Consider the following 26369-nt stretch of genomic DNA (forward strand, 5'->3'; position numbering starts at 1 on the left):
CAAAAAATAAAATCAGTGGGTCATTAAAATCAAAAGTGCTCATCCTCTGGACAATGGGATTTCATGTCAGTCTGCATTAGAACCAGCTGGCTGCATGGAATCAGGTTCCAGTAAAGCAGCCTGTTCCTGACTGTGAGCATGTTCACATGAGCACGTGAGTCTGGTGTTTACAGCGGCTCCACCTCACAATGTTTACTGCCTTAATCACAGCCTGTGACAGTGTTTGTGTGCATACTGCAGAGGCTGTGCAGTGTTTTTTGGGGTGAAAACGGCAAACTTTTTCCTATTAGCTCCGGTTTGACTGCTCCCATTTGTTAGCATAGCATCTGGTAGAAGGCCCAAGGAGAGCGGAGCTATCTAGCAGCGTCTGGGTGATTATTCATGTGCCTGTGCTCCTCCTGGAGCTGCTGCTGGAGCTGCTGCTGCTCGAGTCTCTGCTGGCTCACTGCTGTACCCGTTGTCAAACTGCTGTGGGAGCCCATCCTCAACGGTCTGATTCCAAATGAATAGAACCACACAGATAAATCACTTCTCTACGCAGAGTGGAGGAGCAGACAGGCTGCTTTGAATGTAATGCAATCGGTGAATGAAAACCTCCATATGTTGCTCATAACACCTCTAAAATATATTTCATATCGTCAGGAAAGTGTTTGAAAATATAATTTCCATATATTACAGTTGACTTAAAGGTATACTTTGTGAAATCTTATGCCCACAACACCCTGCAGCTTTAATTTAGATTCATTTACATCAAATCAAAAACAGGTAAAACAGGATCCTTCATCTGCTTTCTGAACAGCAGTACAGGCCCATGTACTCAGGAGGAAGAAGAGAAGAGAACACCCCCACACACACACACACACACACTTCAACAATGGCTTAGATACAAAGTCACGTTTCAGCCAAAGCATGGAGTTCGTTGATAAGACTCCTCAAACGAGATCTTTAACAAGCCAACAGGTGTGATACAGTGGATGTGTTGGTCTGTCTGATAATCCAAATCATCATACTTCAGATTGAGTGATGGTGCTTTATACCTTAATCTGAACAAAATCTCATTTGCAAAGAAAGTAAATCTGTTGCAGATATTCCTGATCCTCAGAAGATGAATCTTAAAGGAACAGTTCGAACATTTCAGCCATTCCATCGCTGTTATAATGTACGTCTACAGACAGATGAGGGTTAGACCAGCTGTTTAAATCGCTCTACTTCCACCCACATACATTTGCACAGTAAACACACACACCAGCCATTTGTACACAATAGAGCTGAGTCATTTACAGAAACCAGGAGAGGAAAATCGTTTATCACTGAGCAGAAGTGTTTTTTTCTAAGCTAAACTACTCAGATATATGCTGCTCTGGTTCCTTCCCACCTCTCCCTTTATTCTTCTCCCATCTCCAGTAGAAGTGAAATTACTCTCCAGCCAGGCAGCGAGGTCAGAGTGTCTGGCCTCTGTGATTTGTCTTCTTCTCTACAATGTGTGTTTGTGTGTGTGAATGTACAAGAGTAGAAGAGGGAGTCTCACCCTAAACAGCATTCAAGCAGCTGAATTAAGCTAATTCCCACTAATCTGTAACGTTCTTAAATCTCATCATCACAATCTAAAGCGCAGTAAGTTACATTACGTCTAAGTCGCGAACCACACACACACACACACACACACACGCGTTTGTTGTTTTAGGTTGTTGGGTAGTAAACCTGACAAAATAATTAAGAGTTTACTTCTATGTAAGTGTGCACATAAGGATGGTAGGGACATGTCCCTAATGCTAAGACAATGCTGCTCCTGTTTTTGAATTGCTTTGCTGAAGTAGAAGATTTAGCAAAAGGTCACATTTTCTTGCCTTCTCCACCTGCCTTTAAATGTCTCTGTTGTCATTAAACACATGACAGTCACAGATCGCACAGTGGACAAGAAAAGTTTGAACTGGACTTTTAAATCAAAACCTTGGGAAACACGGTCGGACTGCTGCCCACTGGCTTTAACAGAATATTTACAGGTCTGTCTGATCAAGTTGTTTTTAGCCATGATCCTGATCTGAATCTTTTAGCACCGGAGACTCTGATACCATTCTTATTAATTCATCTAAATATCACATGTGCTATTTATGTAACAGTACTTACGTCACTTGTGCTCTTAGAGGTTTGGTGTTCTTATATTTGTGTTTTACTGTGTCTGCCTGAGACTTAACAGCTTTTCTATGCTTACATAAGTGTGACTGTGTCTGTGTGTGTGCAAACCCCTTCACAAATGCAGCCCTCTTTCTGTCTCCATACAACCATATTCATCACTATTAGAAATCCATAACAGCTCCATTGTGCTGCAGCTCTCAGCCTTCACATTACATCAGCACTGCGCTCTCCCTCTCTCTGCCTCGTTTGGCCCCAGCAGCTCAGCTCAGGACCTCCACCATGGATGATATTTCCTTTAACAGCCACAGCGCTCAGCACTTCACATTCTCCAATGAGCTGCACATGTGTTGAGCTGTCATCCTGCAGCACTGAACAGAGAGCGACTCGTACCTGAATCGGTTCGTCTGTGGCTCATTTCTAACAAGGCAGATCTTTTGGCAACATGTTGTCACGGTGACTGAGATGCATGGTGCTCTGATATACAAACTGTCAAAGTGTTAAGATCTGATTCCTTTTGTGTGTTGGGGGGATGGAAAAATTGTTTTTATGACACTGATCACACTGGAAAATTTAAAATAAGTTTTTATCAAATGCTGCTTCTCGACTGTTTCACTGATGTAAAAGTTTTAATGGTGGTTTCGCAGAGCATCAAGACTGCACCAACAGTCAGTTTGGCTGGAGAATGTTTAGTCAGTGAAAAACTTAGAGTCACATTACCATGAAATTTTCCTAAATTTTCTTCTTAAACAAACATCGTCTATGAATTAAGATAACTAAAGCTCTCAGTGACCTTCTGACCATTTATTAAATTGCTAGCCCCACAAGTATTATTAAAATCTAATAGGCACAATAAAACTATTTGTTTTATTAAAATCCCCAAAAGGCCACAGGACCCACTATATTTGCAGAAGAGAAAACACTATGTGCAGTTTGGCTAATTTTCTAGAAAGAAAATTAAAAACAATGAAAAAACATAATTTAACTGAGAACTTTGTGCAATCGGCTAATCTGCCGTATAGGGCTCATGTAGAGAATAATACAGGTCCAAGACGTGACTCTTGAGGAACACCACAAGTGGCTTGGCATGAAGTGAACACATTTGAAAACTGTAGCAAAGATCTAAATCTAAATTGCAAAAAGCAACTGGTGAGTGACCAGGAATCCAGAAAACCCATCAGTCATTCAACATACTACTTCATCCCCATGTGATGCTCCAAACCTCTGCAATTCATTGCACCATATAATGGCGCCCTCAGGGAAGTTTTATGTAAAAATTATGCTAATTTTTATATTGCTTTTTACTTTCCTTATTTATTGACCAATTATATTTACACGAGGAACAAATAAAAAGGTGGGTATGTGTGTTTGTCACATAGTTAACGCTTATTTCACAAAACATGAGTTCCGTAACTGAAACACTGCAGCTGCAATCACAGCACCACCTGTCTTTCACGCTGCATTTTAGCATCAAATCAAATTGTGACATGCTCACTGAATGTAACAGTGCGTCAGCTGACTGCCTGCAGTGTAGAGTGAAGGATGTAAAGTGTAAATGTCAGATCTCTCTAACCTGCTGCTCTCCCAGCTCTCTCTTCAGTCTGTTCTGCCACTGCAGTGCCTGCATCACGATTGCCTCCCACCTCCTCTCCAGGTTGATAGACAGCAGCTGCAGGGCCTCCCGGTGCTGCTCCGCCTCTGGGCCAACCTCCGCCATGGGGCCCGACTGTCCCAGCAGTGGTGATTGGAGAGACAGTTTTATCAGAGTTATTATGCCTCTTCTTATATGAATCAAATGATTAAGTTCCTAATTTAAAGAACGTAATATCACCTCTCAGGGTTCAGCTGATTTGGTTCCTCAGGATTTAATAAAAACATTTCTGAAACTGAGCCTTTGTTTGAAAGGTAGTTAGCCGCTCTGTCTGCTGCTGCCAGTTACAGTTAGAGGTACACGTCTTTTGACTTATAAGGGTCAAGTAAAAGTCAAATCACACCTTGCTGTTGTTGATGACAAGACACACTCAAAGTCTTTGATTCTGTCAAATCTATTCTGCTGTATTCAAATGTGTGACTTATTTTACCCACCTGGCTCTGTTGCAGCAGCTTCTGGCAGAGTTTCAGGACAGAGGACACTCCTCGGCGTCTGGCTCGCACTTCTGAACTCAGAGACTGGTGGATAACATAGAAGAGGAAAGAGAGAGGCAAGAGGAAACGTCAGCAAAACACAGCAAATATTTAATTTGTTAACATTAAAATAGGAACACAACAATGATCCTTATGATTGTAAAGTCATGAAACATGTAGTGCTTCATTACTGCCTGGTCACAGGTTCACCGCACTGACATGCACACTGTGGTTACTATCTAGAACAGTCTTGGATCTTTTCAAACTAAACGTTTAATAAGGTAGTGTAATAATTTAAAACACAAATAAAAACATGAATCACATGTTCTCACTGTCCTGCACTGGTATAAATACTGCAACACCTGTTTGTTCTCATGCTTTCTTAGCAGTTGGTTGGATTGAACTACACTACAATCCCACTGTTTCCAATACTCTTATCTTGTTAAGTCATCACATACATGTTCAAGCACTTCTGATAAATCTCCACACAACTTGTGTCCAGTTATCAACGAGCGATTATTGGTGAGAAGTTCTAGTTTACTGACAGAAAGTATGGAAATAAAAAAATATGTATATGAGACGAAGTTGTAAATGATCCTTTAAGCCACAGCCAACAAGAACAAATAAGAGCTAAATTTGTTTTTATTTATTTATTCAATTTTTCACAGTTCAGTGATGTTAAATTCAGGCCATTCATAACAGTTGATTAGCATAAAGTCAAATTCAGTGAACAGGTCCTTGATCAGCAGAAACAGTGCATAAAATAAATGACAACAGCCAATAACCCTCCCTCGGATTCCCTCACTGCTCCAAAGTAATAAATGCAAAATAGGGAAAAAACGGAAACACAGGATTGGCAGTGCCTATTATAAATCACTATATGCTGATGAGTTTCCACATGCAAAGGTCAGTGAGTGTGTGTGTGTGTGTGTTTGCATGTTTACTTATGCCAGAGTGTGCATAAGTGTGTGTAGATGTGGATGTGTGCAAACATATGCATGTATTTCCGAGTGTGTGTGTGTGTGTGTGTTTGTCATGGAGAATAGAGGGGACAGCCTTACTCCTCTGCGGCAGGAACCAAACACGTCCAAGCCCCAAACTATTTATGCTAATCCTGCCTGCTTGCTGAAAAGCACTTCCTTTACATTTTCTTTACATTTTTCCAATAAATATTAAACACTATTACAATGAAATGGGATTCTCTTTGTCGCACACACACACACACACACACACACACACACACACACACACACACACACACTCAGCTCTTCTTCTTCTGTCTTTCATCTCCTCTTTCTCGCTCGCTTCAGTTTAGCATATTTGTGGCTCGCCTGGTTGTCTAAACAGGAGATGGGGATGCAGAATACAGCAGACAGGATCAAGAGGACAAGCTTGGTGTGTGTTTGTGTGTGTCTATGTGGGGTTACGGATAAATTTATTCCAAACAGGAGGTGTGTATTACATTGAAGAAGGATGCTCTAAACAACAACAAAACGCCTAAGTGATACTCGCTCTGCGCCAAATAACTGCAGCAGACAGCATGGAGGCAGCACAGGAAGATGAATTAAAGTAGATTGAAGCTGGAATGACGACAGTCATAACTCTAGGATCTGCTCTGCAAAGTCTGGCTCAACAACAGAAAGTCTAGATCACTGACGACATTTATATTGAAATGTCCAATTGGATTTATTAACCTGTAAAAATCACATTTCTGCCATGTTCTTCAGTCTGTTTCAAGTCCGGCAGAATTGATTTGTTCAATATTTAATCAAGATGTTTTTCTATCAAGTCAGGTAATGGCTCATAGTGTTGTTTATGATGATGATGCTAACTTTACATTTGTCTCAGCACTTCCTTCAGTCAGCGTCTAGTTAATGTAACTCAGACTGCCACAGCACCCAAACTAGACGCTACTAGAGGCATAAACCACCTCTTAAAATTAGCAAAGCAAAACTCAACGTCACACACAACAACAGCAAAGTCTGAATGTCTGAACGTGGTGGTAACTGTTCCTAATATCTCAGCACATTTTTCTTTTACTGTCAGTCTGATGTGTGCACTGAAAACAACGGCAGTGTTGAGAACTACATTCTGCCTCTCTCTCTCTCTCTCTCTCTCTCTCTCTCTCTCTCTCTCTCTCTCTCTCTCTCTCTCTCAGGAGCAGTCCTCGTGCAGATTAGCTGTAACTGTCAAAATGAATCATGGACTAGACATTTAACTGATTCAGTCTGATGCTGCTGTACTCATTAATAAATGATCTCCTATTTGGAGAAATCCTCAAACAATCAGAAGTTTGCAACAATGAAGAAGAATGAATAAATGAAGAGAGCAACAGAATCTACAATGTAGAGTTTTGACCTCTCAGAGGTGGAAAATCAAATAGTAAAGATTTATGTTTTATATGATTCCTAACATGTTTTAACCCTCTACACAGTGGTTTTACTGAGAAACACTGAAAGTTCACTTTGTTAACTAAACTTGAACACACTTTTGATCTCAGGTTGGGAAAGTACAAGTTTTTATTTACAACCAAGAAAAACAAATGTCTCAACTTCAAACACATTTCAGAGAATAGAATGAGGTTTCAGGCACTGAGAGATTGAATTATTAGTATGATTTCTAACATTATAAGTGCAGTTTAGTCAGCTTTAAAAGTATTTTCTCTAAGAGTTCTTTTTAGACAGAGAGGAGAAAGAGACAATCCTCAGTCTCTATTGTTTCTGCACTGCTGGCTTTTATGCACTGATCCCTCACTCTCCTCTTTCGCTCTCTTTCTGTTTCTCTCTGGCCGGTCGAGCCTGGCTGGCCCCATATTGACTCAGAGGGCTCTACAGACACAGTCGCACAAATATTTGCTGAAAAGCTTTTCTTCAAAATACATGGAAAGCTGAGGAGTGGCCACAGAGAAAGAGAAAGACATGGCGGATTTAGAGGAAGGGGAGAGATGGGAAGGAGATCCAAAAAGCAAGTGTGAGAAAAGAGGAGGTAGTGTGAAGACAGAGAAAGAGAGACAGAAGATTAAAGTGACTTAAAATGAAACAATGAGATTAAGGAAGATGGAAAAGAGACAAACGAAAGAAAGAAGGAAAATACAGAGACAAGCAAGACACAGGAAATGAAGGAGCTCAAAAGAGGAAACTGCTGATTTATTCACATGTGAAAACGGGAAATCAGGATGAAGACCTGACCACGACTCTTTAAAACGTTTACTGCTGGAGATCATGAATAGTTTGGAGTGGTTTCATGCTGAAAGTGTCTGTTCTGGTGAGCAGCTGAATGTGGTGAGACTCTACACATTTCAGCTGAGGGTTCAGAGTGTGAAGCCGCTGGGATGAAGCGTCAGTGGTGCTCGCTCCTGAGAGTGAGCTTCCACAGAATCATACAGTATATTTATGCCTTTTAGTTCCAGTCCGGTTCCTGTTGACATTAACCAACAAACCAAGAGCTGTAAACATGGACTTATATTATATTATAATATAAAATTATTATATTATATGACTGATGTTAAACTCACTTGTTGGTGTGTATGTTTACTATTGTGTTAACTTGTCATGGTTCTCCTGTTCATTTAGTCTGTGTGTCTTCTGTCTCTTCACATAATCACAAACTGATTCCAAGATGCTGAGGTCAGGGCTCTGTGGAGGCCTTATGATGTGTTGCACTGAATCTGACTCTCACTTGTTCGTGCTCATTGTCATGCACAAATGATTATTATTAATAATAATAATATAATTATTGTTATGTTATCCATCATATGTCATCTGAAAAACGTATCCTTAATGTACTTAGAACATATGCCCAGTCTGTATGCTGCTTATCACTTCCGGGCCAGTCTAGTCTAGCTCTTCAGACTCTCACTGTTTTGTTGTCTTTGTCAGGTGAGGTGGGACTGCTTCAAGTATAATGTTGGTTTCTAACAGTATGTCATGCTGAAAAGGGAAGTGAAGCTCTTGATTTAATCAATACGCGTTGTAAACTCTCACATTAACTTGGAACTAAAAAAAAGAGAGTGTGGACACAAATCACAGAAATTTCCGTGGCGAAGCATTTGGCTCATCCTTAAAGAAGAAGCAGCTGAGAAGACAGTTGAGGTCGTTCAGCATCAGCGTTGAACAAATCAAAAGCTGTTTGAGCTGTTATTACAGCTCTATAAAGAGGCTTAGCAGGAACCAAAGAGACTCCAAGAACCATGACAAGAACCCGACTTCTTGTGGGGTATTTGTTGTTCCTGTGTTTCTTACGCGGTTGCATTGAAGGACGAACAACAGGAGAGACACAAAAAGAAGAAGTGATGTCTTTATCCTCGTCTGCATTTCCCTGTCTGTCACTCAACATCCTCTTTCAGGAAGGGATGACCGACTCAGGATAAACAAAAAGAAGAGGATCTGCTCTCCTCCTCCTCTAATTCCCCCTTCACCCTCTCTCTCTCATTCACCTCCCTCTAGTCTCTCTCTAGCTCGCTCTCTCCCACTCCATCCCCTCTATCTCTCTCATTCTTAAATCTCCCTCTCCTAAAAACAAAATCCTCTTAACTCTCCTCCACCTCCTCATCTCCACAATCTAATTACCGAGACCTGCCGTGAAGAGAGGGATGGAGGGAGGGATGAAGAGCGCGAAGGGAGGGAGGAAGACAGATAGAGGTGAGTGGAGGTTGTTACTGTGGTGGCTATGTCTGTGTTTTCCACGACATTAAAGCGCTCTGAAATGAGCGTGAGACACAAGACCAGGACTGACACCATCTGAAAATAACTGATACCAGTGGAGATATGAGGAATACTGAAGTCCAATCGATTCATCAGGGTTGAAAACTGGTTCAGCTCTTTACTTAAAGAAATATCTTTCTCCAAAAGTCTTTTTGTCATTTCAAAAAAGAAAGAGCTGTACAACAAGTTTGTCTTTATAAATATATATAAATATATATATATATATATATAAAATACAAAATCTATTCAATGACTATTTGACTGTGAACATGACCTTCATACATTCAGTGCTACTTTACTGTCCTTAGACACAAACTCTGACAAAAAGAGAGTTACAAGTGCCAGAGAAGGTGAGATGGAGAAAAAACACAAACACACGAGCAGAAACAGAGCAGGCCAATGAAATCTGACTACACGACCAATAACTACATATCAATGTTTGACAATGTCCAGCTGCTGCAGTGAATATTACACAGACGGAAGTAGACAGTCAACATTTTTACTAACTGTAACCATTCACATGCTTAAACCTCATTTAAGCTCTTGATGAGAATTTCACACCGAATAGGTCAAAAGTAAGAGTTACACAATCATCGTAACGTTGCTGTCGTCCAGCTGTAAACCACTGTGTTGTGTTGAGCCTTTATTCTGAACTGACATACACCAACAAATTTAACCTTAAGTAATGTTAAAACGACTCAACAAAAAAAATATGTAGCATTCATTGGATGTGTCGAGTAAAGTTTCTGACTTATTTTATCCAGGACGAAGGTGCTGCACATCTGATTGTGTACTGCAGTTAGCATTTGAGAACTTAAGCTTCTTTAGAAATGAAAAAATAGGCTTTGCAGAAAACTCTTCTTTAAAGTAAGGTGTTGAAATAGTGTTTCCACACCACTGAATCAATTTAATTTCAGTGCTGGATCTCAGGCATGCTATCAGTACCACTATAAAACAAATTGTAAATGTATTAGAAGCCTTCTTGTACCAACATGTCCCAACTAATGCTGCCTTTTAAGTTATTTTAACACAGGATAACACAATTTTAGTAAGAGGTAAGCTGAGAGCGAGAAAGAAGAAAAGGTATAAAAAGAATAGTGACATGAAGACACAGGGAGAGCAAGAAAAATAACAGAAGAAGAAAACAAGAGAATGAAATAGAATAGAAACTAAAGAAAAGGACAAAATGAGAGAAACAGAGACACTAAAACAGCAAAACACAAAGTAAAACAGAGAAAGGACGAGAAGGAAAGAAGACAAGGACAAACTGTGAAGTCAGGAGAGACAGAAATAAAGTGAGACATGAAGAGAGTGAAGGAGAATTTGGCTGCTTACGCGGTGACCCAGTGGATATTTCAATCAATTACCATTAATTAGAAATCTCTGATTAATTCTATTTGTTGATTAAGTCAATTAAAACCACAAGCACTCGTTATCGCACAACGAGCCTAATGAATTCCTGTCGACAATTTGTTCCCACACACATATTCCCTCTGCTGCTGCTAATACCGCCTACAGCTACCCAAACTTTGTCGTTTGCACACTCTTCCATCTCTCCCTCTCCTTCTCTCTACTCATTTGACATTTCTTTCTTCCTTAGTGCTGTTTCACGCTCTTTCTCCCTTCTCGCCTCCATTTTATCCTCTTCTCTGCTCCCATTCTCTTACCTACCATTTCCTAGTTACGTCTTAATTCTTTTTCATTTCTGCTATCTGTCCGGCTGGATTTATAAAACAGTAAAAGTTGCAGCACAACTACATTCTGCTGCGGAGGTTTGTTCAAGAGCACCTTGACAGTTATTTCTGAGCAAGGGTTGTTTAAAGTTCCCCTCTTTCCCGAGTTTGGAAGCAAAAATGCCTCAGACACAAATCTAACCTCAAAGCTACACATTCCAAACTGGGGTCTGAGAACCTCAAGAGGTCTTTATAGACTCCAGATACTGTCCACTAAACAGGGCTTTCCACCAAACCCACAACATCCCCTTTAGATTTCGAGTCTGGATTTGAATTTAAACTTGGGGCAACTGCAAAATCCTTGAGAGGCAATAAAGGTAAAAAGACAGATCAAATCTTGATGAAAGGACATTTCCTGCTTTTTCCTGTCAGAAAAACCTGTGTGACTAGTTGCTGGACATTATTTCTAGTGTGAAGTGTAAAGTGTAGTAAAACTCACTGAGCTTTACAGTTTATTATTTTGTCCAGGATGTGTGCAGCAGTTTATTTTAGTTCTGATTTTCTAGAACCTTTAGTGAAAAAGGTTTTACACAGATTTGTTGGACAGTTTGCTTCACACTGACCTCTGCCTCCTGTTCTACTACTCTAACTCTTACAGTAAGAGTAGTTAAATAAACCATTTGAGTACATCTGCTGGTCCACGTGTCTGCAACATGTCAGTGTTTTAAAGATTGGAGAACCACGTTGAAAGATTATTTTGATTATTTTTAGTGGTGCCAGAAAAATGTACTGATAGTGCAAAACAAAATGCAGAAGAAATGCTTCATTAACCAGCCGCTCTGATGTGCACTGTAAGCATGAACACCGACTTCTGCTTCTGCCCTGTCAGCCCACTGGCTTTGCTGCTCTGAAATGATTACCATCTCTAGGTTTTACGATTAGTTTTGTACAGAACAACAAACCCAAGTTTGTCTTCCAATACTCTTGATTGACTGTTGTGAGCTGACTCCCACAGAGCTGGACTGCTGTTAGCTGCCTAGCTACTGTTGATGCCTCAACATAACAGTCAGTGTCACTTCTTTATTTACTACAGTTCTTTGAAAACTTCTTTATATCAATAGTTTTCATGTTGCCTCTAAAATTATCTGCGTTTGCTTTGATTATGGGATATATATCATTCTATAAAACTTCTTCAAATGGGTCAAACCACACTATGGAATAAAACTTGATGCTGTGCTTGCGGTGACCCAGAATCCATCTGTCTCCTGTTTGACGGTTTTAAACATCATATACTGTATAAATGGGGTCTGAAAGTCAGCAGGATTTGTTAAGGCTTTTAAAGCAACTCACTGAAAGTGAAAGCAGACAATAAAGTAAGATGTGTTTCTCCCACTCACTTTACCGCTGTGTTTGTGACATTTATGGTAAAACCTGCCAACCCATATGCATTAAAATATCAATTCAGCGCTCAGACAAAATGAGAGCTCGACTCCCAATGAGACATTTATGTTTTTGTTTTTGGATTTCTCCAGATGACTCATGGTAAGTTCAGAGGTTAGATGTCACATCATGTGAATTTGAACTGATCATATAGCAGCAAGGAAGTAAGAAAATAAATGAGTCAAAAGCATTTTCTTTGTGTCATAATCCAGAAAAACCTGGTATGAACAGACGGTAGTAAACCTTTAATGCTGTTTGTCAGTCTTACTGACAAATACCTCTGTTTTCAGGATCACAGAAATGTTTCAGCATTTAACAACAACTCCTCCTAACATCACCCAAATCATGATAAAAGTGGAGTTGGTGAAAAACTACTTCATTATAAAAAGAAATGAAAACAGAATCAGGTTATGGTGGCAGGTCTAACAAGATAATCCAGACCTCTTCCCACTCACGACTCAGAGCTCGTGTCCATAGGTGAACATCAAAACCTGGACTGACTGAAGTTGAAGTTCTAACGTAGCTTCAACTTTGGTACAATGTCCACATTACTACTGACCCTGTACCCTACATCGACCCGTCTGTGATCCTGCTCCAACATATATGAAATTCTTCAATTGTTCCAAAGACCTGTTCCCAGCCTGAACAGACCAGTCCATAATTCTCCGTCAGAGTACCGTGGCCTCAGACTTATGATGATGTACTGGCTCTCATCCCGCCCAATTCACACTCAGCTGCAAACCACCCAAACACAGAATGACGGTCAGGGTCAAAGCCAAATAAAAACACAAAGAAAATCCCAGTTGTTATTTGGAGGGTGGACTTGTTAACTATCGCTAAGGTTTTTGGCAGCCATAAGGCTCAGAGTGTTTATCAACATGGTTACTTGAACAACTGCTGAACAACAGATACTCTCTCCTTCTGTATTTATTCATCAGTGTTTTAAATGCCTGATGAAAAATTCATCATGCAGCAAAACAAACAAAAGTGCATCATAAAAACTCTATTACTTGGGAGTATTCCTGGGTAGCCTAATTCAGAAAATAACACTGTGGTAATACTAGCTAAGATATGTAGCACCTCTGCATGGAGCCATGACTACAAGTAAAAAACAGTTTAGTTGTTTAATCAAAGAAAATGTTAAAATAAAAAAAGACACAAACAGCTGAGCGGCCTTCATGTGAAAGTCAAAATTACTGCTGACATCATGAGGATGTATTGAATATTGTATGTTATTAGTCGACGTCCTTCTGCCCGCTCGAGACACAGCGACATTTTAAGGATGAAAGCTTTACTCTTAAAATATTCAGCAGCAGTAAACAAATGGAGGATATATGAACTCTATGTGAGTGAAAGCATTTACTGTTCTCACTAATGCAGCAGAGCGAACACACGGCATGTGAGTTAAAACGCTGCTATCAATAAAATTCAATCTCCTTCTGTCTGCCTGCATTTCTCTGTATATTCGTCTTTTCAGCTCCTTCTCATCTGTCTTTTTCTTCCTTTCTTTCCACATCTCACTTTATAAGATATTCCCTCTGTCCTTGATGGCCCCTCTGTTTCCTTTCCACTCTCTCCTTCTGCACCTCTCAGTCATTGCTACTCTTATTTCTCTTCCTTCATGACCATCTTCTCTCCATCTTTCACCCTGTCTTGATCCCTTGTTTCCCATGTCTCTGTCTTTTCCTGCTGCTTTAGTAGATCAGCATGATTTTCTCCTGGTGTCTCCATCATCATGAGTATTTTGATTAAAATAATGGTGGTTCAGAGTCACTAAAACATCTGGATAATATAAAGTATGATGAGTCTTTTACTCATCTTCACCATTTCATTTGAAGGATTTTTTTCTTTCTCTTGTTTCCTGATCTTTCTGGTCTCTGTTTCTAACTCTGTTCTGCTTTTCTGTTGTTTCTTTACTATCTCCATCATTCGCTTCATCTCTTCTAGCTTGTTTGCTCCTGCAAACAAAGCAGATTAAAATTGTCACCGTTTCCTATTCTATTGCCCATCTTTCCCTTTCTCCAATCCTCCCATCTTTCTGGGACCACTCTTTTCTCTTCTTGTCACTCTTTGCTGTCATCTCTTCCTCTCCTTTGCTGAGCTTTCTCCTTTTTCTGTCCCTTTTCTGTTTTTGATTTTCTCTCTGTCTCTACTCCTTTAGCAGATGAAAGAGCCGAGTGTTTTCTTCTCCTCCCGAGCAGATGAAGATGAAAGTCTGATCTGTTTGTTGATGCTGTTACCGTGGCAACCTCTCACCTGTTTGTTCGCCTTCAACCCCTAACGAGCAACTCTTAACGAGAAAACACCTCTTCAAAACACCAACGGTAACGCACACCAAACACACACAAAGGCAAAGCCAAGAAATAGACACAAACAGAACTACAACTAAGAAACACACAACGATGGGCATAATCAAAAGGCACATACACGCAAACAGCAGCCTGTGTTCTTGGCAGGGAGTCGGTGGATCTTTAATCCTCATCATGCAGCAGGTATCGATATCAGAGCCTCGCTGTCACCTTCTATTAGCTGCCTGAGAGACGGTGATGTTTAAATCTTTGTTGGTCCTAGATCTCCAGTGAGCCTTCTGAATGTGGTTTTAGAGCTTTAGAAACCGAAAACTGTGTCAAAACTGGGGCAGCATGAAAAGCACACAAGTTGTGTTATGTATGAAAAGTACATATATCAACACATGAAACGCACCTCTAGATGCAGTAATTATCAAGTTGTCTAATTCAGCTTGTGGGGGGGGGTTGTAATTAATAGTCCTCACATTATTAAACACCTCATAGGACCAATCAACTGGAGGGCCAAAGAAGCAAAGCATACTGTATGTACGTGACCTCCAAAGTGTGAACACACTTCTCCTAATCATAAGTACATTAAAAAGCTCCACTTCCTCTTCTCCCAGAAACCCAGGGCTCTACGCTGGATCATTTACACTGTAGGAATAGAGAACATGACACTGGTAAAGAGGTCTGACACGAGATACTGTGTAAACCAGACTAAAAAATACGGCCTCTTCGCTAAGAACGCAGAGACCCTGAAACTAACGATCACAACTAGCTAAGGTTAGGTAATCAGCACTCATCTTTAAGTTTATTTTAGTTTTTCTTTTCTTGATGTGTGAACTAACATTTCGTTGCAGTTCTGTCCACTTTGTACCATATGGTACAAATATATGTTAGAGGGTGGTGGAGCACTTGCTCCATCTCTGTCATCTTGTCCCCGCCTGCTTCCTGAACCACACAATGAGTCAAAACCTTTCTAAGTTGGATGGCCACTTTTAAACCCACACAGTCTAATACTCTCTCTTCCAGAACCTGAACCCACCAGCACAGAACCTTCGTGCCACGCCAGTTTCCAGACCTCCCTTGACTCATCTGAGCTTCTTAAAATAAACTAGTTTTAACCAGCCAAAGTTTGTTGGGTCGTCTTTGAGCCCGGTTGTGGTCAAAGCCTTCACAGGTGGTGTCAACTTCTAAAGTTTTACATTCACCACTTTATCACCAGGAGGCTGCAGCTGATTGGTCAAAAATGTCAAGTTCACTAATACAAGTAGTAAAATATGTTAATAGAGTTTGAATTTATATGATTACATTCACAGGTCATTAGTCACTGAGGATGGATGGAATCATTAGGGTAATAGTTTAGTTGGAGGTGTGGGGCATCTATGAACAATGTGAGGTGGGTGGGGTCATGAGAAATGACTGACAGAGGCCAGGGTTCTGAAACTAAGTGTGGTGCAGTCAAACAAATGTGTTGCAAATGAGAACACATTAAACAGGTAAAACATTATTCTCAGATTCAGTCTTTGTGTCCTCACTTCAGTTAGTGCAACATTTGGTTAATTACATAAAGAAGATGCAAGAAAAACACCAACAGGAAACATCTGACTCTGGAAAAAGAGCTGCCATTGTGCTGGAGCAATTCAGCCTCCACAGATCAGGTGTGTATTTGTACCTGTCTGTGGTTCTACTGTGTGTGTGTGTGTGTGTGTGTGTGTGTGTGTGTGTGTGTGTGTGTGTGTGTGTGTGTGGCTCAGTCTATTAATTCCTGATGTGTCCGGCCCCCAGAGCGTCTCCACTACAACAGAGAGTCATCGGAGGCCCGGGGCCTGCTGGAGGAGCGTCTGTCTGAAGCCATATCTTAAAGGAGCGCTAATTCAATTAAGAGCAGGTTACAGGCAGACAGGTGGAGGAGGAGGAGGAGGAGAGGAGGAGGGGGCACAGGGAGAAGACTGAGTATGAAACAGTCCAATAGCATGCACAGAAACAGGACAAATACTAGCAAGATGTAGGTTATGAGGGGAGAAAAGGAGAAAGATGGAGAGCTACAGGCTGATTTCTATTTCAACTCTCACCACAAACACAAAGTGAGCTACTTCCCCTAGACAGGTGGTCCTACTGAGGAATGTGTGTTAATATAACCATGAATGGTAACAACTTTACCAGGTAAAAAGAAACCACCAATCCAGATACTGCTGTAAAGTATTTGACTTTACCAGTATTTGTCAGTAAACACACTTCTGCAGCTCCCTGTATCATTGAGAGGTCGGGTGAACCAGGCTTGGTGCTCAGCCAGAGAGAGCAGTGAAGTGCTGCTTGTAAGCCAGGTATTAAGCTTCTCTTAGGACATTAAACTGGTTCATTGAAGATGAAATGTCACAGCATCCGTCAGGAATGACTGATGTTTCTGAATGTGACTTTTAAAGATCAGGTCACCTGGAGTTTCTTCTTGTCCTCCTGACAAAACAACCCTTACTCAAGGTCTACTTATGTTTTCCATGGCTTCTAAGTCTATCACATGGTCTGCATCAGTAACTACTGTAAAGCTTGCTAGGTAGTCATGTAGTGAGACCAGAGCTGCATCAGCTGTGCAGGTTTTGAGATTTGTGTTCATGACATTGCTCTCAGAGGTGAATGAAGATGTGTTTACCTAATCTGGTGAGTTTACAGAACAGATCTGGTAGAAGGCAGTTCAACTGAAATCTGTTGGTGGTTTAGATGTGAGCACTTTACCCCTGTGTTGGATTGTGGTGGAGGCAGAAATCTCACAAACCAATATCTCAAAACCTGAAACAAACCAAAAACCTTTGATAGAAAGTCGAAGAGTTTGGTTTTTGGCTAAACTGAGACTTTAACACATTTTTGCAGATATATACAGAAAGTATGTCAGTGTGTGTAGGTGAGAATGACAACTGTGCGTCTAGAAGTGAGTGTGAGTGTGTGTGAGTTTTCTCAAAAATATGTTTATAAATGTGTGTGTACCCGGCGACCTTTGCCGACCCCTGCTGCTTTCTCATACAGCCGTACAGTAATAAGCTGCAGCGCAGAAATCGAACCCATTTACGAGTCCAAAAGCCAAAAACAGACAAATGATCACTAAAATGGAGCCGACGTCTCTTAAAATGGAGCTCCTTCTCTCTGTTTAGCCTCACTCTCTCTTTCTCCATACAAATAACAGCTATCAATATTTCCAATCTTCATTTCTCCAGAAGCTCAGGGCTCTTTTTTTTCTGCCAGAAATCAATGGCTTCCCACTGAGAGCTGTGACAAGGATCAAAAGTATGAACAGAGTGATTCACTTTCTTCAGAAAAAATATTGTTTCTATACAGTTTCATCATTTAGACAGCCTGTGTGTGTGTATGTGTGTGTATGTGTGTGTATGTGTGTGTGTGTGTGTGTATGTGTGTGTGTGTGTGTGTGTGTGTGTGTGTGTGTGTGTGTGTGTGTGTGTGTGTGTGTATGTGTGTGTATGTGTGTGTGTATGTGTGTGTATGTGTGTGTATGTGTGTGTGTGTGTGTGTGTGTGTGTGTGTGTGTGTGTGTGTGTGTGTGTGTGTGTGTGTGTGTGTGTGTGTGTGTATGTGTGCATACACTGATGAACGTTGCAATTTACAACATGACTCTCAAAATGCTTCCTCACTGTTATGATGTTTGATGATGTCACACAATATATTTAGTTTTACCAAAGTGATTAATTTTTTGGGAAGAGGAAGGGAGTGTTGTGATTTTGATCAAATGTCATTAAACATGAAAAACCTGGAAGGTAAATATTCTAAAAAAGCACAGAGTCTGCTCTTTCAGCTGCAGCTGCACCACTTTTCTTAGTCTTAAACTCCTCAGACCAATAGAACCTAAACCAAAGTATTCAATGAGTTATAACAGAAAACACAATGTCACACTATTACAAAAATGGGTGTGTTCAAACAAAAGGTGCTTTCTTCCAAGCTGTGTATCGGATCTAGGCGTAAACACCAGGTAATGACGATCTTCTGTCTCATCTTTATCTGGATTTCAAACCCAAATGTTTTCAGTCTACAACTAAATTAAAGGAGCTGGCCTCACTGTTCCAATACTTTTGGAGCGTATATAGAGTGTATATCCAACCACAGGATCTGACACTGAGGAGTCATTCTGTGTTGTGACCACTGTGACAAACTCTAAAAGAGAGAATTTCAAATATAAAAATGAGGTAAACAGGAAAATGTCCATAACAAAACAAACAAAAACACTGCAGAAGAAGATCCAGACAAGGACAAAGAGACGAAGAGGTTCATGTTTTTACCTCGGCCCTCGGCCCTCGGCCCTCGGCCGAGCCCTTACTCTAACCTTGACACATCCTGCAGCTGTGGGAACAGGTTTTCAGAGGGGGGATGTGGAGGTGGGGAGGAAATCCTAAAGTTATAAAGTTATTCAGTAGTAGAATAAGGTGCGTACAACATTACACCCTAAATCACAGCTTTACGATGCTAAATGAGATCATGTCAGTTAGGAAATGTATTCCTAGGATGAACACACTGTCGTATCAGAGAATGAGGCGTCATCACCGCTGGTGCTGCTTTGAATGTCGTCTGTTTTTGTTCATGCTTTTGTTTATTTGGTTTCTGACCAAACTCTGCAGACTAAACGGTACGAGACGAAATGCTAAATACATGAAATATTATAGAAAGGATAAAGTAACACCTTCTACAGCTCCGTCTCAACAGAGATGAAAAGAAAGGAGACAGGGAAAGGTCAAAACAACACGTTCATGATCAGCACCTTCAACCCACCGCCTCACCTTGAAACCAGGTTTGAACCTTCAGACAGGACCAGACTAAAAGTCCTCACTCTTCAGGTTTAAACTGAAAGGTCGGCACAGGCCGGAGTAAAAGATGATCCACAGTGTGACACGGCCCCTTATATATTCATTAATTAATATGACTGTTCGTGTTTTCTTTACTCAGTACGAGGTGTCAGTGTCCTCGCGAACGTCTGAAACTCAGTGTGACTACATGCATCCGTTCATGTTGCATCTTTTCTGTGTCACTGCATCTTTGTATTTTTATGCATTCATTTATTTGTGTGTCTGCCTCATTTGCATATTTCTGTGTATCTGTGTGTTCACTCGTCAGTACGTGTGGGCACGTATACATACATAAATGAATTAATGCACTTCTGCGTGTTTGCATTTCCATTTCAGCATGTACACTTGTTCGACTGTGTGAGAGCTTGTTTTTCTGGTTGTCAGTCACACGGCGGGGCTAGGCTAATCAGAGCAGCTAGCTGTTCGCTGTGTGATGTAGGCTGATTAATATCCTGTTAGCGTCCCGTGGCTTTTAAGGCTAACTGCTGTTTCCTCTATACATCCATCGCTTCAAAACAGCCCTGCTTTCATCTGGCCTCATTAAGACGATGTATTACTATACTTAGCAACAACTCACAAACACACACACACACACACACACACAGACAGAGCAAACATGTTTTTTTCTAAAATGCTTAGTGTTGATTGGCTAAAGTTTTGTCACATATCTGATAGTAGAGAAAGTTAGGGAGGAAAAGTTAGGTGACATAAAGATACACAGTGCACTCCGCAGCCATTATTTGTGTGCAGTGTATAAATCATTTACCAGCATAGTTCTGTATATAATGAATGCTCATAATGCACAAATAATAGTCCAGTTTTATAAGGTTTTGCTCTCTGTATAATGCATCTGCCTCTTTTTCTCCATTTATTGCTGTAAATCTCCAATTTCTCTTCATGGGATGAATAAATCATAACATCATTTTACTTTACAGTACCTTTAATGTTACACACATCAGGGAAAATTAATAACTGCCAACAGCCAGAGTTGATGTTTTATCTACAGTTTACAAAATAAAGGAGTTAGATTTCTATCATTGTCTGTTTCTGTTACCTTCTGGGCTTCAGAGACCCAGAGGGTACTGAGCTGAAGTTTAGAGACTTTAAATCCTACTCGAGGACAAAGTTTTAATGTTTTGCACATTAAAACTACTAGAAATACAAAAAGCGGTTTCTTGGCTGCTCTCCTTCCCTCAAAAAACATTTCTGATCGAGCTTCTTCAGACTGTGGAAGGAGCAACTTGGCATCCAGATGAAGCAGCCAGATGCTGAGCCAGGTGCTGCTCCTGTTTTTTGTCCTTGACCTCTCCTGATTCCTCCAGAGAGGTCACACTCACTATTTGTCTCTTTAGCAGAAGCTTTTATGTTAATATGTTTGTTTTTCTAATACTGTGTATATCTCCTATGTGCTCTCATTGTATTTTAACAAAGAAAATCCCATGGTGGCCTAAGACTTTTGCTCAGTATTGTGTGTGTCGTTGTTCGGAGATCAGAAACATTAACCAAACACAAATGCTCACAACTCGACCTTCTTCCCCTAATTTCTCATTAAATCTCATTGTAATCCTTATTTTCTTGCTACCTTAGCTGTAGGCAGTTTTCTATCGACCTGGTGAAGAATCTTTTGCACAAAACTAAACTTTTTTCAGGTTCTCTGCTGCCAATCCCCAACATGCTGCTCTCTATAAAGCTGACAAGGCCAACATCACAACATGTTCACTGACACACTGCTCTTCCTACCTTGAAGCTCTGGAGCTGCTCTGAGGCGTCTTTGTCCTGTCTGAGGCAGGAGTTGAAGATAAGGAGCTCGGTGTCTCGCAGCCATGCCTTCAGCTCTTTAATGCGAGCCTCCAGCTGCTCCAGGAGCGAGGTGGTCAGCGGGGAGAGGGCTGAACGAGGGTTCTCCACAGCGACGCCTCCACTGCTGACCAACAGAGAGTTCATGTTGGCCGACTCGTACTGCTGTGAAGGAATGGGTGCCGAGTGCTCTGAGAGGATTTTCTGAGAGAAGAGGGAGAGGAAAAAGGAAAAAGAATTTGGGGTTAGTGCTGGAACACCTTGTTGTGTCAATATTCCATCATGCAAAGTAGCATCTCAATCAATAGGAACACAGCCATTAATCACTGACCCTCAGAAATGTGCAGATCAATAACAGAGGTGTCAGTATTTCAGTCCTAAACTGCTGGAGGAGAGTGTGAACATTAGATCTGAGCCGACTTGTGTGTCATTCACGTCACTGCTGCAGTTAAAGATGTAAGAATCACACTTCATTGACATCTGTAGATCTTGTTTGTGGTTTCTCTGGGTGTTTGAATTTCTGCTCTGACAGTTCAAGTCACAGTTTCAGTTTCTCTTAGTAATATTATACTGTATATACATTTATATATGTACTGTAGCATTATAGGCCACCTCCCTGACCCGGGACACCTGTGACATCGTTCTTTTACTTTGTTTTTACTGGGAGTTGCACAAGCATGACTGTGAATGTTGGATTTGTTGTGGGAGGAGTGTGTGGACAGGATTTAAACAACCTCTGCATCTGAAATTCAAATGCAGCTTTCAGCCAAGAGAACAGTAGCAATTTATTTCACACTTTGACTGACATACAGCGATGTTCTTCTTACTATATACATGATAAAATATTTCTATTATAATCAGGTCTGCTGTGTGAAAGCAGAGCATGCTCTCCTCAACATGTCACATTTATACTGATTTACGTTGTTATTTGTCTTTTATGTTTCGCACTGTAAAACCTAATCAGTTATTTCATTTGAACAGCTTCTCAACATCAAGTCCAGAACCTGTTCTGTGTGATGACATCAAGTTTTTGTGATAGAAGACTTCCTCCACTCTCAGTTCACACTTCTTCATAATTATCCATTTGAACGAGGCTGTTAATTCCATGAATTAGCTTGATGTTGCTAATGCTGTCATCACCGTGCTGGTGTCTGTTGTTATTGTGTTAATGATGTTGCTTCTGTTGTCGACGAGCAAAGCTTCAAGAATGGAACTGGTGTTTTTCCAGGTGCAAACAGATCAGCTGCTAATTCAGAGCTTCTAACAGCTTCACCTACAGAGCTGATATTCACACCCAAAACAAAACATCATTTAGACACAATACAGAACGAAAGAGTGTTTGGTGATGAGCAATCACTGTTTCAAACAGGAACAACTGAGAACCACAAGAATCTCACAGAGAGAGAGAGACAGAGTGTGTGTGTGTGTGTGTGTGTGTTTGTGTGCGTAATAAACTCTGCAGAGTAATTTTCTAACCCCTGTTGATCACACAGTACGACACAGCGAGTCACAAGAAAGACACTGTTCGCCACTTGGATTTAGGAAAGTCTGTGTCTCTGTCTCAGTTTTTCTGGAAGGTGCTCATCTGTATAAAACAAACAAACTTGTGATGCTCTTTGCTGATAATGACAAACTCAGAGTTGCTGGGCAACGTTATTAGCAACAGGCAACGCTGTAAGATGAAGGATCCAACATCTCCAAGAAAACAGAGCAGATGCATTAAACACTTTCCCCGAGGAACTGAATGAGAAAGGTTGAGTTTAATTCAGACAGAAGGTGTCTGAGTGTCTTTTTGTTTAATTCTGACAGTTTACACTGTAAAAAGGAACAATGTTCAGATTTAGTATTTTACTGTGGATGTTTAGATGCTAATAGAATCAAATCGCTCTGTTCTCAGTTCAGTTCTCAATCAGAATTCATTTCATTTTCCTTCAACTTCAGTGATTTTCTCTGTAATATCTTTTTCCACTACTCACTTACACATTTCCATCTTACAAACCATCAGTCTTAGCAGTCCTAACTTCTTCTGTTGAGAATCTTTCCATCTAACAATGAATTGTTTTTCAGGGGCTTCGATGATCTTCAGGATTCTGCTGTCACAGAAACGTACTGTTACAGAATCTTTGTATTTTTTACCAAGCTGTCCACTTACTTTCTGTGACTGAGGTAAATTTACTGTTAATTTCCAAAGGTTGAGTGGAACCATCTGAACAATGCATCTCGTCTTATTCAGAGTTCACATTGTACTGTTTTTAAAAATCTGAAGGATCAGATAGCTGCTATCTTGCAGTTCTCGCTACACCTTTAACAAGCGGACATAACAGGAGTAACTTTGAACACAGATCTGCCTCAGAACAAGCCCTGCATGGGTCCCTGTGGCTGATTTGCATATGTATGTGTTTGTACAAAAGGTATTGAGTCGTTGGTATAGCAGCGACTCTCCCTCCTGAGTGGAAACACTACTTTAGCTGAACTCTGGCAGGTAAAACCAGCCCATTAGACCATGAAGAGGGGCGATAATAGGACCCCCTGACCGGTGAAATGTTCAGTTAGCTTTGTGCTCAGAAGAGACGACGGTGATTATGAGTCTGTGGTTAGTTTGGCAGACAAACAGGGAAGGAAGGAGAAAGACAGAGGATATACAAGGGATGTAATTTAAAAGGACATTTTTCCAAGACACAGAAATGACAATGCTAATTTCTTTCTGAAAATATGATCCATTTTCTTTTCTCTACAGGTGGTTGTGTTGATAATGTTCACACTGCAACAACTGACAAATCACCACGAGTCTGTTCGTTTGCCACAGAGCTGAGGAGCCAAGCTCAACCATCCATGATCACACCATCAGCTTCATGTCCTCGATTAATCCTTTCACACTGTTAACCGTCCCTCTGCAGACGTGTTCTTGTGTGTTCTGTATGTTGTTTGTGTGCGTGTTTTGATTTGCAGCAGTCCATATGCAATTTCTTCTTCACATTGTGATTTACTGCCTTAGGGTTTTGTATTTGTGTTTTCAATAATGAATTAAGGTTCATGTTTTTAAGTGACTTTCATGTCAAATACTCATTTGAGTTGTTTGTATTATTGAGTTTGAATTCCTCATTCAGACACATCCACTGACATTATCAAAGAACTACTGACTACTACTGATAAAGCACAAAGCGTCTCACTGAACATCTACAAACTGTACATTAAGAACAGCACGATCAATCTTCCTATAAAATTAACAAGAGAAAACAACCAACAGTGAAGGAAATAAAGAAGAGAAAGAGGCAGGAAGACGAATGTGATGACGTTAGAGAAGGTAAAAGAGAGAAATGCAGGAATGAAGGGAGCAAATGAAAAAAATCCAGTGGGAGACGCTGAAATGAAAAAGAAAATTAGCAAATAAGAGAGATAAAGAGAGGAGAGAGCAAATGAAACAAAGAGAGAGATAGTGTGTTGTTTTTTAGTGGACTCAATTAACCAGAGTCTGTTTTCCCTCTCTCCTCTTCTCCCTGCAGGTTCAAGTGGCGACCGGTTCCTGACTCCTGCGTTTTAGAGTGTTGATGGGAAAAGGACAAATACGCAGATGAAAAGATATTTTAAAGTGTTAATTCACCTGGCAAACGAAATGAAACAAAGCACCTTTGTTGGATTTCCATGTTTGGGTCTGTGTTACTCAGATAGCTACTGTGTGTTTTTAGTTTTACCAGCTCAGATTTAAAGTTTTTCATGTTAATCCGACTTTTTTTCACGATACATTTGGCGATAACACATATTTTATATTTGTTACTGCGTCTGTAGAGTTTGTCACTTCTTTTCTTCTCCTTCAGGCCGTGGATTCCCTCTCCTGAGGGACATTTTTCCTTCTATCTGTGTGTATACATGCACAGTATCTATCCTCAGACACAGGCTTTGACCTTGAACAACAGCGAAACGACAAATTGGTGCCAAATTCCACAACAGAAAAGATGAAAGCTAATTTACAACCTCTTTATTTTCTTTATCGTTCAGCTTTTGTCTGCTTGTCTGTGTGTGTGTGTGTGTGCGTGCACGCTCTCCATCATAAATTCTTCATAAGGCCAGGACAGTTCAGAGGCGAGGCACAGGACATCAATTCCAGTTAATTCCCAATTTGTGTCAGAGCAGCAGATGCCGACGCCAGCACTGATAGGCCTGTTAATATGCGACTCAGACGCCATGTTGGGAGGTGAGGAGGGGGGAGAGAGGGAGGAGAAGATGGAGAAAAAGAGAGGAAAGGCCTTTGGACGAATAGTGAAAATTTTAGAAAATTCAGATCTGATTGAAAATAAAACAAATAAAAGGGGGAAAAAAATGAGGAGAAGGGGGAACGAGAAGGACAATGAACAATGGAGGTGGAGGAGAGTGAAGGAGATGAGGAACAGAAAGTTCAAATGTCCAGGTATTAGAAACTGGAGCTGAGGAATAATTAAGAAAAGAAAAGGAGATGGTGGAAAACAGGCTGTTAGCAAACATTCATGTCCTGTTCTACTGTATTTCACATTTATATCAACAGTTTCCTGGGTTCAGGGAAAGATGGTGGGCTACGTTCATGAAGAAACATCATCATCAACCATCATACACTGTGTCTTTGTTGCTTAACCCAACCTGCCTCTGCAGTTTGACAGTCCCACACTTTATAACCTCCATCAGCCACAACCTCATCCCTGCGACTCAGCTTCCGTCACTAAATTTACATTCGCTGGTTTCAGAAATTAGCATGAATTTCAATTATCATTATGAATGGTGTGCACGCAGCTGGTAGTTGTAGCAACATTAACAGACCATCTTCAACCAGTCAAGGTCCAAACCCTGAGAAACTGCTTCAGATCAGAACAAGGCTTCATGGAGAGAGAGAGAGATGAAAAGTGGCTGCTTCACGATCTCTTTACATCACTACCCTAAGTTCCCGTGTTCCCTGATGATGCACGCACACACACTTTGATATGAGTATGTGTGAAACAGCCTCCAAATGTCTCTTTGTCAGTAACATAAGTTTAATCACAGTCTGGTTACGGTGGCACAAACACAGAGAGAGACTCATCTGTTGCTGTTTAATTTCCAAAATGGAATCAGTTTCAGTGAGGTTGATACATATGTTAATGCACACACACACACACTTAGCATTTCTGTGTGAGACAATGTGTGTGTGTGTGTGTGTGTGTGTGTATAATTAGGGATTACAAGGAGACAAAACACACACACACACAGATGGCGTTTGCTCCTCTGCTGTAATCTGTTTGAGTGAACGAGCTCGGTGTGACGACGCGCCGCTCGGTCGACAGGAGACAGAGTTTGTTTCTGTGGAGGAACAAAGTCACATCGTCACATTTCAGCCTCCTGACGAGCTGCTGCCAGCTGTCT

At 40.7% G+C, this 26369-nt stretch overlaps 1 protein-coding gene across 1 annotated transcript in view; it reads right to left on the reverse strand.

Annotated features, from left to right (window-relative positions):
• Positions 1-26369, reverse strand: part of akap6 (A kinase (PRKA) anchor protein 6) — a 151548-nt gene that overhangs the window by 13886 nt on the left and 111293 nt on the right. The window contains 3 exon segments of the mRNA XM_026340395.1: positions 3707-3859; positions 4219-4302; positions 20946-21206. Of these exon segments, the coding sequence (XP_026196180.1) occupies positions 3707-3859; positions 4219-4302; positions 20946-21206 (498 nt within the window).

The sequence above is a fragment of the Anabas testudineus genome, chromosome 22 (assembly GCF_900324465.2).
Source record: "Anabas testudineus chromosome 22, fAnaTes1.2, whole genome shotgun sequence".
Classification (NCBI taxonomy): Eukaryota; Metazoa; Chordata; class Actinopteri; order Anabantiformes; family Anabantidae; genus Anabas; species Anabas testudineus.